We start from the raw sequence: 16,917 nt of genomic DNA, 5'->3' as shown, positions 1-16,917 counted from the left end.
ACCCTGAGCGGCTGATATCGCTAACAATAGAAAGTTCTCAATTGTCCTCAGACAGTTCAACCGATATAATTAAAAAAAAAAAAAGGTGAAAACTTTATCATCCTACACCTATCGAGGAGAGGTTGGATGTATGGAGGGCAGATCTGCTTCTAGCAGCATTGCTAGTCCATCAAGCACAGAGAGAACAGCTAAGACCCAAAATCTTAGAGGAAGCACTAAGTAGATGATTTTGCTTATAAAAATTAGAAATGACCTTCTGAGTCCCCAGTTTTAGGTGAACTAGCGTGCTGCCTAAAAGGCAGCTCACCAAGAGCGCAGGCAAGCTGCACAGGATTGTCGTCCTGTCAGTTGCCTGCTGCTATCCAGTCCCTATTGGCAGCAAATGAAAATTCGTGGCTTGGTCGCCTTTGCAGCTATTTTGGCACTCTCACTGCATCTTCAGCTAGCCCATACTACAGACACATGATTGCTTTTCTCCTGCATAGAAGCACAGATTTTGATAGGGGCTTTCCAACAGTACTAGAGCTCCCTATTCTCCTCGCTTGCTATGGGAATTTCATTGAAGCACAGAAACGGGAAGGATGTATCAGCAGCGTGGCCCAAGAAATGTTTTTAAAAGTTGACGTGGTTTCTGCCTCTGACTACAAATTAAAAAATATATATATATTTAAATGACAGTCAAGTCTATGTTACTATTCTTCTCTGTGTTTTTGATGATATCTTATATTTTGGAGATCCTCAGTGGACATGGCTCAGAGGGCCTGAGCAAGTGAGAGCACGTGCTAAAAACGTGCATGCAGATAGCATTCCCAAACACTGTTGTGGTCACAGCTTAGTTTTGTACTTTGTTGGCTGTATCTTCATGCCTGACGGGAAGCCAGCAAACCTGATGTCTGAGAGAGCCGATAAAAATGAGCCAGCAGTTCTGGGTGTTAGTCCTAAGAAGGGATTCAACGTGAAAGCAACTGCAGTTTTGTCCCATAGTGGCCTTGGTCTTGGATGAAATTCAGCAAAGCCTTTCATATCTGTTACTAGATTGAACTCCCTTGTCTCTCCTCTGCCATGCTGGAAGTGTTATCTCTTACCAGATCAATTCTCATCCCTGCTCTGGTAAGGAAAAAGAGCGAGGCAGTGGTGTTGCCTTCTCATGGAAAACCTTACAGAAATGGAAGAATTATACTGGAAATGTCGTAAGATTCTCCTCTTCTCTGCAGCAGTCTCCTCCCACAACTGTCTCCTCTGCAGTGCACAGCTTGCTGGGCTGTGGCAAAGCAGCCACAGCCGTACCAATACAACACCACCACCAACTGTGGTGACTCCAGGCTTCCACCTTCTTTACAGATCTCCATCTGAAACCCACTGCTTATATCTGTTTGTGACTGCTGTGCATTATGTAGACTGAAAGAAACGTTTTTCTAGGTGGAAAGATAATACAGGCCTTGAAATTGTACCTTTAGATTAGTGTCTCTTCCTCTTTCAGTCTTCCTTTCCCATACCATGTGTATCCTTCCTTAAACATTTATAGCAATAATAAGAACATCTGATTATAAGAGATAAGATAGTGACTCAGAGATTTTGCCAGTGTTTAGGGCTAGAAATAAATTAGTTGTATGTTAGACAGTTCCCTCTTAGACCTTTATAGGATATCTTGCACTTACCTCAGATGGCTCATTGTGGGAGAGAGAACAGATGAACCATTGATTATTCAACAGCTGCTGAACATAAATTTTGTCCTGTATCTTTTCATTGCTTTTTTCTCTTGCTAAATTTGTATTATTCTTTCCATTATCCCATGCTTTATCATCTCTTCATTCTTCTCCTCCTCCCCATCCTGCTAGGAAGTTTTTTCCCCCGTTGTGGATACCTGTACTCCTTCTCTTTCATCTTCTCTTTCATGTGCTTCCTTGACTATCTTTTCCTTCTGGTTAGACAGTCTGTTACTGTCAGATCAATGAGCGTTACGGATTCTGAAGCTAAATGTCAACATCTTCATTTAGCCACAGGAGATCCACAGGATACAATTCTATAGGTCAGAGACTGAGCGTAGGTGAATTCTGGGAACAGTTCAAAAGTAGCAACGGAAATGAAATGCTTATAGTCTGTCTGATCCATTCCAGGATGGAGTTAGGCTGATCATTTTGCTGGATTCAAAAATTGCTGTTAATTGCACTGTTCTCTTTTGCTGGCAATCTTTTTAAATAGAAGGCAGTCTCTAGTTGGCATATGGGTTCTGTACAGCAATGTTGGGTAACTGGAAAGCAGGAAGGAAAACATTGCGCCAACACCGGCAAACTACAGATTATGGGAAGGAATGTGGAAAGAGACAGAACAAATTTGTGCTATTCAGATGTGCGTTACTCCACCATTCTGCTCTCCCACCAGGGCAGAGAGTGGGAGGAACCTAAGACTTCTGACCCTTGTTTTGTGGTAACTTGTATTTCTGCAGTAGTTTATACCTGAGTAGAGCTGAAGTAGGCAATTAATAGAATATATTTCTCTTCCTCCTCCATGAGGAAAGGTACATCATCAGCACAGGACAGATGAGCTAGGTGGCAGGCAGCCACCAGGAGAAGGCAACACCACAGCTGGTGGCTCATGAGCTGAATCTAGCTCAAGGGACACACTTCCATCCAGCTTGCTGCCTTTTGCAGGAGAAGATAAGTTGGGGAATGGAGAAGTATCTCTTGTTCCTCTGTGCCAGCACTCTGGTGCGTAGCTGAGAGTTGTTTCTTCCGCCAAATATGTGTTAAGATGTAGGACTGGAGATTTATCTCCTTCTACCGTTCTACATTATACAGAGAGTTTGTGGTCTCTGTATCACTCATCGTGACAAGCTCCCCAGACTGATCCATTCTACAGTAAATATTCAGTGGCAAGGGAAAAACAAGATGACTGAATTGGTAGCTATACAGTATTCTGTGATGTTCTTAGACCCACAGGCCAGATGGAAGCAGATTCTCTGCAGAGAGGACGTTATATAAAAAAGAACAAAAGTGGCACTGTTTTCTAGCTCCATAAAAGCAGTTCCCTTTGGGAGCTGACAGGATGCTTTGAAGGGAAGTACTGAAAGATAGACATTGCTCCTCAGTTTTCTTCTCCCTGAGTTTGTGTTATAGCCTTGAGGTTCCTTCTTCCCCTTGCATATGGTGCTGTTAGCTCACAGTCCTCAGCTGCTGGAGTAGACCCAGGTCTGTTCTGCCTTATGGGATCCATTTCCAGGGATCAGACCCTGGGTCTGTGGCTTGGGAGAGTGATTCTGGAGAGAAGCCTGATGAATGAGCTGTGTCGCCTTCACAACTTGAGCGCAGTATTGCTCTACACTCCTTTTCCAGAGCTGTCGCGTATACTGCCTGTCACCAGTTAAATGTTCATATGCTGCCATTCGCTGGTTAAATGTTCTGCCTGTCCTGTCTCATCTTGCCACCAGAGCCCCTCACTAACCTCCTCCTCTTGAATAACTTCCTCCTTATGTACTGAAGATAAACTTTTAAGTAGTCTGTTGTCCCTCTCTGTCCTTTTAACTGAGCCTCTGGAACCATTCAATAATCTTACCATCTTGCCTCCCCCTAAAAGCAGGACCCACAGCTACTTCTCTGAAACACCACTCTCCACCACATCGCATGTGCGATAAAGAGGGTATGTGTTTGGAGGGTGGTGCATGGGGGTGAGACATAGGCTGGGGAGGGCAGAGGTGATGGTCACTGAGGCAGTGTCACCCGAAGGGTGGCCAGAGTTAGAGTCCCATGGGGCTTTGCAAACACGTGCTGAAACTCTCTCTGTTGCCAACGGAAAATCAAGTTCTCAAATATATCTGTGCAAAAGATATATTTATGCTCATGTTGTACTCGTGCTCAGTTGTATTCATATATAGGAGTCCCAGAGATATTGAAATTATCATTAATCATCTTGTGACAAAACAAGGGTAAAATACAACTGCTGTTACAGTGCAGCAGTGTTGTTTTCAGGTTTATGAAGTCTGAGTGTTTTAGCCTAACAAAGATTTCTCCTAAATTCTGTCCTGGCTGCAAGCTTATTCCTGTAATAACATGTGAGTTAACCATGAATTTCCAAAACAGCAAAAAGAGAATAAGCTTTTAAGAATACAGAAGTATAATTGTATATATGTTGTAGTTATAATTTCTGAGAAACAGAAGTAGGATCTGTGAGTCTGGGATACTCTTATCTGAAAGTGTTTGTGCTTACATCTGCATGCATGATTCCAGAGTTAGTAGAGTATGAGTTATATAGGTTTAGTTATCAAGTGTGCATTTAGTCTTGCTAGAGTCAATGTGAGCAATGGTGTGATACAAGAAAACAAGGCAACTTGAGTCAAAACCAGTTTTGCAATGTGTATAAAAATGCGTCTGGAGCAATAAATGGAAAATGCTGTGAAGTGTTTTATAGGGGATGGTCAGCTGAAGATGCTTTAGTGCCCTAGATTAGCATTAAAGAAGGATTTTCTCACATTATGGTCTTTATCTGCCATTTTAATTTTAATCCAAAGCCAAACAGTTTATTCTTAAACTAGTGAGGATAAAACCTTTGCAATTGTGTCACCCCCTTCCTGCAGCTCCTAGTGTTTTAGTGTGTGGCTTTCGGCCCATCATGACACATCATAACCCTGCTCACACCCATCCCTGAGTTAAATAGGCAGTATAATTTCAGCTGCAGATAATCCAACAGTCACTGGCACACCAGACTTCCCAGAAGAAGAAGTAATATGAATGAGAAACTGCTTTCAGAGTTATCTCGATGTGTGCAAGCTTTTCCTTGGAAAATGCCATGCTTAGGAATGGTAGAATGCTAGGGAAAGCAGCAGTGCTGGGGGCGCTCTTCTTGCTGCTGATCTCTCCTTTTCAGAATATGACTTCGTATTGCACCAGAAAAAAAGTTTCATGCTATCAGGTCATTTTATGTAGGTATAATGAAAGAGAAAAGTCCTTAGAACATGCTAATTTGCAACTCTGATTGTGATTTTGAAAGCTGGCAGCATTTCTGCTTTATCACTCTAAAACTTTGTTAGTACCTGCTAGAATTAATAACTGATTGGATTATTCGTCTAGGCTGAATTCTGCAGAGATAGATGTTCTCTCATATTCTGCTTCATAAAAATTGACCTACATGTCTGTTAGAAACTTTTACTAGAGCTGATGCAATAGAAGGTTAAGCAACTTGCAGCCTGCCTCACTGAAATTTGTAAGAGAGATACAAGTAGTCGGAGAGGTTTTTTTTCTAGACACATATCTGTAAAATTATGGTAAAGAACCTGGTTTTAGATCTGTTTCAGACCTGTGGTCGATTTGGGCAACAAGTTGTCTCCAACAGTGCCTGGCAGCACATGCTTCAGAAGATGGTGCAAAAAATCCTGTGCTGGGAGATATGGTGTCTGACATGAAAGCTTTACTCTAATCCCATGTTGACAGAGCCTTTTTTTAGCTCTTGAAATATGAGGTTCAGCATCCCTTCCTGAAATGTTTTGATGTACTGACGCTTAAAGCTGCAACTACTTGTATAAATAACCAGCACTTCAGCTTGCTAACTCATCAGTGTTGACGATGAGTTTCGCAGTTGCGTTCTGCACGTTTTCCAGGAACAATGGTGCACAGTTTCGGTGTCATTTAATATCCTGTGCTTTTTATATTATAAGCAAGGAAAAAGTGATGTCTCAAAAACCTTCCTCTAGGTTCTTTATCAAGCTACTTTCTTACCTGTTTGCTGTGACCATTAGTTACCCTCTTTCCACGTTCATCCTGTAATGAAGGGCCTTCCGTGTCACAGTCATTTTCATCTCTCTCCCCTAATTCTCCTCTTTTGCTTTCTCTCTGATATGGGATGACCAACTCTGCATATGTGATCGCTGGGCTACTGATGCGATTTTTACTAATATGTTGCCGTTTCTCGTTCCTTTTTGCTTCTCGCTCTTAGGTTAGTTAAATTGCATCCACCTAACTGTGACTGAGTTGAAGAGATGGTAATCTCGTTTGTGATACGCTGGTGTTTCCTGTTGAGTAGTACACAAGGCCTGTAAGCTTGTTTTTGATCACAAGTGCACAAGCCTTGGTACCATGTGACTTAGACCACCCTTCCTGTTGGAAGGACTAGCTTTCTATAGCTCTCACAGAGGTATTAGGTGCTAACAGTTCAAACCTTTTAGCGTATTATTGTACATGTCGTTTTAAGCTACGCCATGTGGTCAGCACGTCAGCTTTGCAGTGGTTTTTTATGTATTTTTTTTTAAAGTAAGGTGAATTTGGGATCATTCTTTTACTGCTAATTTTGTTAATTTACTGTCAAGGAATACTAACGCTGTCATCTCCTATATCTGGTTCATAGACATAGCACTGCTATCTTCTGTAAGGGTGCAAAAAAGAAAACTTTCCCAAAGAAAGCAGTTTTGAGTGTTTTTATTCTCTGTAATACCTGAACAAATTGAGATGTTTGTGATCATACAGAATTGTGTATTGGTGTTAATGACAGAGTTCCCGTTACAGACTTTCTCTGCATCTGCAGAATTTCTCTGGTATTAGAGATGAAAGAACTTAATCCCAACTTCTTAGCCCATACCGCGAGAAAAGGTACAGTTTTACATCTCCTCTTAAACTAAGAGTATATCAGGAGCAGGTATTTAGGTGCTGGAAAAAATTTTGTGCGAGTCTTGCTAAGTTTAGAAATTGAGTACCCCAGAGTATTGGGGGGTGATCCAGGGCTGTAGGATCAGTTCTTGTGAAAAGGAAATGCTTGGAGGCACCTGAATGGATGCAAGTAGGACTCAGCCACTGTAATTTAAAGAGGACAATGAACACATATGCAGAAACCATATTTTTTTTACTGGGTAAGCTGAAATACAAAGGTGCTAGAAGTACAAAGAGTAGGATAAAATATAAGATTTTTGTTATCCATGAATCTCTTAATTTAAAGTTAAATGATTTGTATCAGCAAAGAGGCTGCTAAACCTGAAACTGGGAAAGTAAAAAAATAGCAGACCTAGCAGATCTGGGAGACTTCCGGGTAAGTGGGGGGTGAATAAATGTATTGATGAGTCAAAATGCAATGAGTTGATATTTTTGTATTGTAGAAACCTATGAAGGAGAGTTTAATATGCATAAACTAAATTCTGAGACTTGATGGTTAAAATAACCAGAAAAAATGCCCTCACCCTTTAGATATGTAGTGTGAGAAATGTGGGTATATTTGAAACAGGTTTTCTTGAGGAAATGAGAGCTTGATGAAGATTTAAGAATGTGAAATTTTGGGGGAACAAAACATAAAGGAATATCTTTTTCTGTATTCTTGGTGTTACTTCAGAAAGTGTTTCAAAAGTCTTTTAAAATGCGTCAGCTTAAAAGTCAGTCACTTTAAAAACAGGTTAAAAGTTTCACATGTATGCCTTCCCATGTGCCCCTCCTCAAAACTTTTATTCTTTACAATTTTCTCTTCTTGTTTTAATTCTGATTTTTTTTTCCCTCTGCTTAAATATCTTATGCTTAGCATGGGACATTTATTGTAAAAGTATTGTCATATTTATATTTTTCCTTGTTTTTTATTTTTACTGACTTTAGGAGTTACTATTTGTAGTACTGTATACAGAAAAATTTCCAGGAAAAATTATTTTTTAATGGTTATAAAAGAGGACTGAATGTGAAATTCAGTTTTCGTCTGGGGATTTTGGTAAGGCTCTTGTCCCCTTTTTTGTTAAGAGTAGCTCATACATCTGCAAGTTTCACTTTGAGTTTCTGGTTTGAATAATTTCAGGGCTATTTGTAAAAGCCCAAAGAAAGAATTTGCCAGTCCAGTACACAGCAGCATCTCTTGAATGGGATAGGTGCCAACTCTGCATATCGTTTTGCCTATTTGTTCCTAGCATGTCAATCGAAGCGGGAAAAATGTATATGAGGGTGGAGAAGATTCATGAGTAGAACAAACCAGAGAAGGGGAGAGTGGATGGGACACTCTTCTGTAGTTACACCTTTTAGAGATTTATTTAACTGTCTTTTGAAAGTATCATTACTGTTGGTAAGCGTTTGCTAGCACTTGACAAAATCCTTGTTAAATTTTGAGGGTTCTCATGTTAGTTAAGCCATCATTCAGTATGTTTTAACCCCAAAATATTTTCTTCTTGTGCTTTGATGATGGAGATGTTACCTTTGTCTTCCTAAAACCAATTGCTAAAAATTCAAGAGAAAAAGATGGACACCAATAGAAAGAATGCTTCAGTGACAACTTAGCTTTGTCAGTCACCGTGATGGATTTCTCAGTACTTCATTCTGAAAATATATATTCAGGCCTTCTCCCTTCTTCCATGTGCTTAAAGTCCAAAAATCCTTAATATTAAATGTCACTTACATGAATTGATAAGAAAAAGTTAGCAGTGACTACTCAGCTCCAATTTTACAGTGGAAATTCTTACAGAATTCTTTGCATGTTGCTTTTTCATATAATTATATTATTTTTCTGTCATGAATCAAACATATCTGAAGAGTCATAAAATTGTATAATGGCAAAAAAGCAGCTTTATGTTTATTAGAACCTGTAAAAATCACACAATTTGGGTAAACTGATATGTAATTCAATATTCAATTCTCTCTTTTTTTTTTTCCTAACTGCTAGAGAGGTTAATTGTTTGGGTTTCTTTCCCCCCCTTTTTTCAATCTTCTTTTCTTGAGGAGGGTTTGCTTTCTACTGGGATTTTCAGGAAACGCTAGTTGAGTTAGGAATGTCACTGAAGTGTTTTTTTGGTGTTGTGAACAAACTGCTGTGGGATCTTCTGAAAATCCTAGCTGTGAGCAAGCTTAGTACAGTTCTGGGATTTAAACAATGATAGCAAATAATTCTCAAACAATAGATATATAATTTAGTGGTTCAGTGACATTTATCATTTCACTAGGGGGTTGTTATGTGACTCAAGATGCTCTGTAAAAGGAAAAGCAAAAAGATTAAAGAATAGGGTACTTGCTGGTCTTCTCTTCTTGCCAGGCTTTGTAATCATTAGAGTTGTCCCTGTCCTCAGTTGGTTTCATCTTGGCATCATGTTGGTCCTGATCCTGTAGGGTGCACACAAACCCAGTGAATCAGTAGGACTACTTATGTGTGTAAAGTTTGACCCATCTTTGAACTTTTTATGTGATCAGTACCAGAGTTTTCTCAATCCCTTGCAGACTTGTGCTTCTGAAGAAAATAGTGTTTGTAGCTCTCATCTTTGGCGCTGTTCCATGTTGGACGTCTTTTCACTCTGCTTCTCTCCCTGGAAAGGAACAAAGTCATGAAAAGGTGGAAGCAGAGTATTAGAGAAGCTGGGTCTCCACGTTAGTGTCAGTGTCGTCTGGTGCAGTCCTCACGCCCCCACTCCTGTGACAGGTGTCTCCAGTTAGCATCCCGCAGCCTGTCCATGTTTTCCTTGTCTCGGTGCTCTCCCTCAGATGCCCCTAGGTTGGGAAAGACAAAGAGTTCTCAGAGTGTGCTAGTATTTGACAGAATTTAGGGAGAAGTACTGAGACAAAAAGTCAGTCATACAGCTAATCATAACCGGTTGCTGCACTAGATAGCACCTAATAAACTCTCGTTGCTTCAGTCACTTAATGCAAAGAAAGAAAGCTTTCAGGATAAAACATCCATGAGTTTCTCAGCCTCAAACGTTGTTTCCCTTTCCGTTTCTCACTAGCCAGATATTTTTGATATTTAAGATACATCCATCGTTTATTAGCTAATGACTTCCTATGACATGTAAATAACAACAGGACTGAAGTTGTTGGAACTCACAGTGAGTGTAGAGCCCAAGCGTGTGTTTAAGCATATACAGGACTGAGAGTCTGATCTGTTATTAGCTATTTCTAAGCTGTACAAGAAGATTTTTTCTCAAATTATTGCAAATCAGGAACAGTTGTTTTAAAGTTAGGTGGGAAAGCCCTGTAAAAGAACGCTGCATGTTCTCTGCTTTTGACTGTTGCTAGCTTTGAAATGAACTTGTGATGATTCTTTGTGGATTTCTCTCTTTCAGATGGAGCAAACATGTGATGATATAGATGAAATGTTCAGCAATTTACTTGGAGAAATGGACATGCTGACCCAGGTAAATACTTTTTTTTTTTTTTTCAACAGATTAGGAAAATAGTTACTACGTATTAGGGAAAAGAGGCAGCCTTTCTGCAGTTTTCGTGTTCTTTCATTTTGAATAAATACAGATAAATTATTTTGAAAAACATACAGCTGAATTTCTCTACTTGGCATTTAAAACAAGGGGCCTGAAGAACAAGGTGATACCAGTGCAAGTTAGATTATGAAAGAGAGCTAACTGTTTGTGAAAGAACTTTTTCCAAAAAAATAAATGAGCAACTTAAATTCCTTTTAGACTCAGCCCCAGGAAGTTGAAAGATTCAATCAAAGAGGAAGAGTCTGAGTCTGAATTTTCACATATGAACACTTTGCATGCATGGGTAGATGACACGTAGCCTGTGTGTGAAATGTAAACTTTGGGCATGAAAGCAACATTTTTTATTATATTGAATATATGCATCTAGCAAAAACAATCATCTTCAGATGTGCCAAAATATTAAGTTACAGACAGGGTGGCATTCAAAAATTTATAGAGACATTATTGCCAGTGCAGAATACACTCTTGAGAGGAAACTGTAAAACAGCATGAGCCCGTTTACAAACCTACAGGAATATTTCCTGCAAAACCTAATAAAGGAGAATGTATAGTTCTAAACTACAAGCTCAATAAATTTGTGGCATTTTCACATATGTCTATTTGAAACACTTAAGCTGTCATCTTGGATTCTGTGTGAGTTTGATTGCTTACAGGCTCTGTTTTGGAGACTCTTTCTTCTCAGTAAATCCCCATGCTTGCCAAATTAAATGTCAATAATTCTGAGCCACAGAACAGGAATTGTGCTTACAACATGTGCAAGTCAAGACAGCATATGACAGTCTTAGCTATCAAACCATAATACTTTGCCCTGGTAGCCTTCTGACTTCTTGATGGTTTTTTATAACCATGTGTATATAGTTACATATATATATGTATATGTGTATGTGTGTATATATACACATACACACACACACACAAAAAAGTATATATATGTAAAGGCAGGTTCTTTTAGGATAATATAATTTCATTATTATGCCTTGAAAATGAACAAAAGAATGCTCGTGTTAAGTTTTACCTCCTCAGGTTGGACACAGCACCATTGTGAGTGCAGGTGATGGGAGGAGACTGAGGCTGCATGTCTCCTCCCCGCGCAGCCGTGCAGGGCCGGACGGGTGGGATGGGCAGCGTTCCCAAGGCTGGGATAACTCCCCCTGCTCTCCACAGTGCTGGCCTCACCTCTTCCCTCAGCACTGGATGGGAGAAGGAGACGGCGCATATCTGAAAGCCTGAAAACCCTTTCTGTCAGCAGACTTGCATCTTTTAATTCCTTTAGACTTAATTTCCTAAACCAGTCTGTAGAATAGTTTTTCACCTTTCTTCCGCACTTTGTTTGTCTGTTCCTAAAGTGAGCGTAAGTGATAGAAACACACAGAAATGCCCTTTCATTGCATAAAAAGGCAGAAAACTAAATGCAAAACAGGAATCAGGCTTTTCTGCTATTTTTATGTCCTTTATTTTTAACCATTTTTTAGCATTTCAGTTGTTTTCTGTTCAATTTCTCTTTGCTTGTACTTTCTCTGCTTTCATTTTTCTTTCTGATATTATACTTTCCTGGCCCTCCCTGTACCATCCTTTTTTGTACCTTTTTTTGATTCAGGCACTGTAAAACTATCTCATTGGCTTCGTTTCTCCCTCACCCTTATTTAAAGCCTGTCTGGTTTTTTTGCGAGTGGCTATTAAACACTGTTTCTCTGTTAAAGTTGTCACTGCTTTGGTTTCCAGCTCTGTACAACTTCAGAAGAAACCAACATGTCCTGGGTGGGAAATATGTGGAAATTGCTGCCAAGAAAAACCTTTGCATTAATTTTCAGGGAAAATGCCTGTCAGTTTCAGGCAGCTCTAAGAAATGTAAATGCCTCTGGTAGAAGTTGAGTATGAACAAAATGTCATACTATTGCAGCAGAAGGCAAACATCTCACAGGGAAGTATAAACAAAGGTATAGCTTGTAAGGTATATGAAGTAATCCTTCCATTCTGCTCAGCACTGGTAAGCCCTCAACAGGGAAACGGTGCCCAGTGTTAGCACTGCATTTTGAGAAGGAAGAGGGTCAACTGGAGAAAATCCAGAGGAAAGCAATGGCAGTGATGAGAAGGAAAAGAAACATGAGAAGAGGATGAGCAGGGTTGTTTAGTCTAGAGAAGATGAGACTGATAACAATCTTGAAATACATAAGGGGCTGCTTCAGCACAGAGAGAAGTACTTGGTTCCCCATGTTCACAGAGGGTGGGACAACGGGAAATGGCCTTCAACTGCGGCAGAGGATGTTTAGGTTAAACATCAGAAGAGAGGTTTAATGGCAAAATGGTTTTGGTTAGCAAAGCAGTAGAATAGACTGGCAGAGTAGATGCTGGAATGTATATCATCAGAGGCTTTTCTTTTTTTCTCTTTCTTTTTTTTCTCCTCTTTAGAAGAAGGTAGCTATATATTCGTCAGGTATGAGCCAGGTATAGCTGACCTGCTTTAGGACAGCTGGATGTTCTGTATAGCCCTTTGAAAAGCCTTCCAGTCTTGTTTCTGTAGTTCGATAGTTTTCAGTTATTAGAGCTATCACCTTCCTTGCTGGGGAACAGAAGGAGAATTTATCTTTCTTTATCTTCACTGTATACACTTTTCCTAACTTTATGAAGCACTAGTTCCCTGCTTGCTTCCTAAACAACAAACTACAAGCTGAGGAGTCTCTATTTAACTAGGCAGTTTTGCAATCTACATTGCAAACAACAGCATGCTTTTTTCAAACAATAGGAGAAAATAACAGCTAAGTTACATTTGTATTAGTAGATAAAGCACCCTGGACCAAGTGGCACTGCGTAGTTCAATGTGTACGCATCCACAGCTAAACTCTTTTAAACTCTCGTTCCAAGAAAACCTCACCAAAAACCCATAACCAGTTTGGCTTTATGCACTGTCTCTGTTGCAAATAGCTGCAACCTCTGCAGTGCCCCCAAACCATGCCCAGGTGTGGCCTGGCAGAGTTGTGGCTGGCATGGGCCAACGTTTTACTGGAAAGCACTAAAGCCATTAAACAGTTGGCAGGATTGTGCAACAGTGCTTGAACCCTTACCCTAGCTCTATTTAGTTTACCAGTCTAGGCGTAACCCCAGAAACTAGAGTGTGGTGTTCTGTTCCTTGAAGAAGAATTAACTTCATTAGACACGCTGAGGGTAAGTGATTGACAGGTATTAATGTCTGTAATAGAAATAGCGTCATCAGACGTATTTATTTCTTTTTCTTCTACCTTAACAGAGTTTAGGAGTGGAGACTTTACCATCTCCATCCCCCAAGGCGGCCAACAAGGAATTTAGCTTTACAGTTGGTTTTAAAGATTTAAACGGTAAGTAGCCAAATGGACTCTTTTGTATTTTTTGTATTTATGTAATATAACTCACAGGAACAAATGAGAAACAAAACTTGAAACAGCCCTGATTTAAAAAAAGTTACTGTTTTGCTGGGGGTGGGGTGCATTTTTGTGTCTTAGTTCTCAGTTCATGTGTCTCAACTTCAGAAGGGCCTGATTTTCTTTAAAGGGACATTGCCAAGTCCTCTATGAAAGTCAGACCTGCTAGGTTTTCTCAGGATAGAGCGAACCAAAACCAAGAAGTCTCCAAAATTATTTTCTAAAATGCAACATGTTGTGTGTAAACATTTAACATCATAGAAAACTGGCCTTAACATGAGGTCAGAGCTGCATGACCATTTTTTCCAATGGAAGTACTGGCTTCAACTGCTTCCACTTTACGTTGCTCATTTTCATTGTGCTTTGCTCTGTCACTTTTGCACATACATCTGCTTGTTGAGGCTGTGAGACGAACAAGATGGGTGAACTGATCTGAGCTTAAAAAAAAAGCCACCTCTTTATTTTTTTTTTCCCCCGCCTTTTGCTTGGGAGCTGGTTGTTTGCATTTCTCTGAATTGATTTTTAGCCTGTGTCTGTCCCAGAATCAGTTCACCATTCAGCTACCTAATGTTTCTACCAATAAAGTGGAAGGAGGTAGGCAAAAATGGGGGGTCATAAGCCAGCTCCCACTGAAAAGAAAAGCTCATGAAAATACACTATTCACGAACAGCTACACAGAGGAAAATAAGGTAGTCTAGTGATGTATTCAGTTAGCCTGAAGAATGACCTATCCTTTGTTGAGCTACTTCCGCCTTTTTGAATATCCAATTCAGGAAAGGACTCTCCGTCTCCTACCTAAATCCCACTTAGAAGTTCCCCAATTTGTGATTCTTTTCTTGAATTAGACTCTTCAAAGAGATTAAAATCACTGAATCCACTGGTTCTTAAAGAACCATTCTCTTCTAGAGTAGCTAAATCATGCTACAGGATGCTATTCCACAGGATATTTTATACCATGGCCTAGTTTAAACAACCCATTGAGAAGCTGCATCTTAATTTCCAAAATAAGCGTGTAGCATTTTATCTTATACTGTGACAGAGTAGAAGACACAAAGTAAATATTGGAATATTTTGATCTGATTAGTAAGATGCTTTTGAAAAAGAGACTGCCTAGTTTGTTCTTTTACTTAATGGCTCCTCAAAACCCTGCATATCCCATGAGGTTTGTCACAGATGTTGACCGCACAATTGTACTGTTGATGCCATGCCGTTTCTTAAGTCTTAGAACTGTAAGATTCTGATTTTGCCTCGTGTTGATTTTAGAGTTTTAGAATTGTACTAATATATGGAGATAGTCTTGATCTAGGGCTCAATTATGCAGGTTGCTCTGTACTGTACCAGAACTGGCTAAGTTCCGTACTTAATTCTAGATATAGAAGTAGCCTGATAGGAGCTAACTGAATTTCTTGCATCCGTATCACTGAGCGTATTTTTAGGAACTTTGCTGGATCAGGGCCAGGTTTTGAAACATCTTACAGGCCTGAGACCATGTCACTGAAGGTGAAGCTTTCTGTCTTGTCCAATTTGTATTCATACTCTATGAATTGCATTCATACTCTACGAATACTCTACCTTATACTCTAAATTTGAGTATGACCAGATTAATGGCTGTTCACAAAACACATCTATTTTCTTGAACCCATTAAAAAATTTATTTTCTTTCCCATAACCCTTATATCTTAAAGTAGCCATATCTACAGTTTAATCTTCACTGAACTGGAAACATACTGTTTTGCATTGCATTCACTTTAATATGTTTGGTGATTTTCTTTACAGAATCCCTGAGTACCCTAGAGGACAAAGATCTAGATGCTTTAATGGCTGATCTTGTAGCAGACATAAATGAAGTTGAACAGAGAACTTTACAAGCCCAGAAGACTGCTACTGACAATCAGCAAAGTACGGTCACTCAGCCTTCAGCAGGCTTGGATACTGCCACTTCTTGTAAATCAAGCACCTATGTTACCGTTACGGGACAATTTGGGGAGGACTTGCCCCCTCCACCTCCAGACCCTAATTTAGACCTTCCGCCACCACCACCACCACCTCCTTCTGAGCCACTCACTCAGGTAAATCTTGGATGGAATGTTGTTCTAAGCATTCAGTAGTTCCTGTAATTTCATAATTGTTTGCCTTAGGAACAGCCATGGACGTTCTTGTGTGGACATCTTGGAGAGGGTTCTGCAGTGATGAAACAGTCAAGAATTGCTGAGTGAGAGTTGTCTGTTACTGTGGGCTCAGAAATAAGAGTTCCTGCTCATTCCTTTTTAATTGTCATGTTGATTCCACAAGATGGGTGTAAATCCTTGCAAAACATTTACTGTGATGGAAAATTTTTAATGAATTTTTTTAATAATCATTGATCAGTTAATCACGGAGAGGTTGGCTTTGGCATCAGTGCAATGCATGGCCAAAGATCCCACTGTTCTGTGTAGACGTTGCTTGGTTCATTGCAGTCTACACTGTTACTATTGGTGAGAAGGTTCAAGGACTGTTTGCCAGATCTACCTCTGGCCTAACGGATTTCTAGCAATAAGAAAAGCTGTTCAATTGTGCAAAATTTAGCATTTGCTAGTACGCCGGGTGCAAGGCTGAGCACAAGAAGTATCTCTCTCCTAATCCCAACACTGAGTCACTCTGCTCTTCTTGGTCTTGTCGTTGAAGGAGAGTAATGAAGCCCGTCTGCAATAGGAGACTGTCTTTACTTAGGAGATGCCAAAGTTATCAGTAGGTACTGTTTATAGACAATTTGCTTGCCTATACACTATATCAGAGTTGTCACAACCTCCTCCACATTTTTCTCTCTTGCAAATCTGTTTTAACTACTGAAATCAAACAGAGTATTTCTGGTAGAAGCATCTAAGGCTCATTTGTTTAGCTTGAGGTTGTGGAGAGGGAGATAGGGCAGAATTCTTATGCTGTCTCAGTCCTATGGGGAGAATTTGTGCATTACAAGAGTGATGCAGCACGAAAAGCATGAATCTGAAATGAAAAATCTAGAAGTGTCTCTTTCAGATGTTTTTTCTTAAGCAGAGTAACTATGATGGAGAGAAGTTGTTTACATTTAGGAATGGAAAGATTAGAAGGTGAAAAAGTGCTTTATTGGCTATCTGGAACTGTACTGGTCAGCTCTGCTTTAAAATCCTGAGCAATTCATTGCAATTTAAAAGCCCACATAAACTGAATATGAATCACCTCAACATTACTGCTACCTCTGGGTTTAGCATCATATAGGAAACATTTAGCAAAGCAAACAGAAATTCAGGACCTTTCTGATTGTGCTAAAAGGCAACTCGCTAGATACAGCTTCATTTGGGGCATGGAAGCTTTCAGTGCTCTCTTTGAAGAGTGAAAGTTGTAAACAGGAAGGAGAAA

The 16,917-nt window shown here is 39.8% G+C and overlaps 1 protein-coding gene across 3 annotated transcripts in view; it reads left to right on the top strand.

Moving 5' to 3' along the window:
- The window catches only part of APBB1IP (amyloid beta precursor protein binding family B member 1 interacting protein), a 64,841-nt gene that overhangs the window by 4,218 nt on the left and 43,706 nt on the right, over positions 1 to 16,917 (top strand). For all 3 annotated transcript variants that reach the window (XM_068934512.1, XM_068934511.1, XM_068934513.1), the window contains exons 2-4: positions 9,995 to 10,066; positions 13,392 to 13,479; positions 15,319 to 15,611. In XM_068934512.1, coding sequence (XP_068790613.1) covers positions 9,995 to 10,066; positions 13,392 to 13,479; positions 15,319 to 15,611 — 453 coding nt within the window. The remainder of the gene's footprint in view (positions 1 to 9,994; positions 10,067 to 13,391; positions 13,480 to 15,318; positions 15,612 to 16,917) is intronic.

Source organism: Struthio camelus, chromosome 2 (genome assembly GCF_040807025.1).
Source record: "Struthio camelus isolate bStrCam1 chromosome 2, bStrCam1.hap1, whole genome shotgun sequence".
NCBI classification, from domain to species: Eukaryota; Metazoa; Chordata; class Aves; order Struthioniformes; family Struthionidae; genus Struthio; species Struthio camelus.
This window is presented reverse-complemented; position numbering and strand designations above follow the sequence as displayed.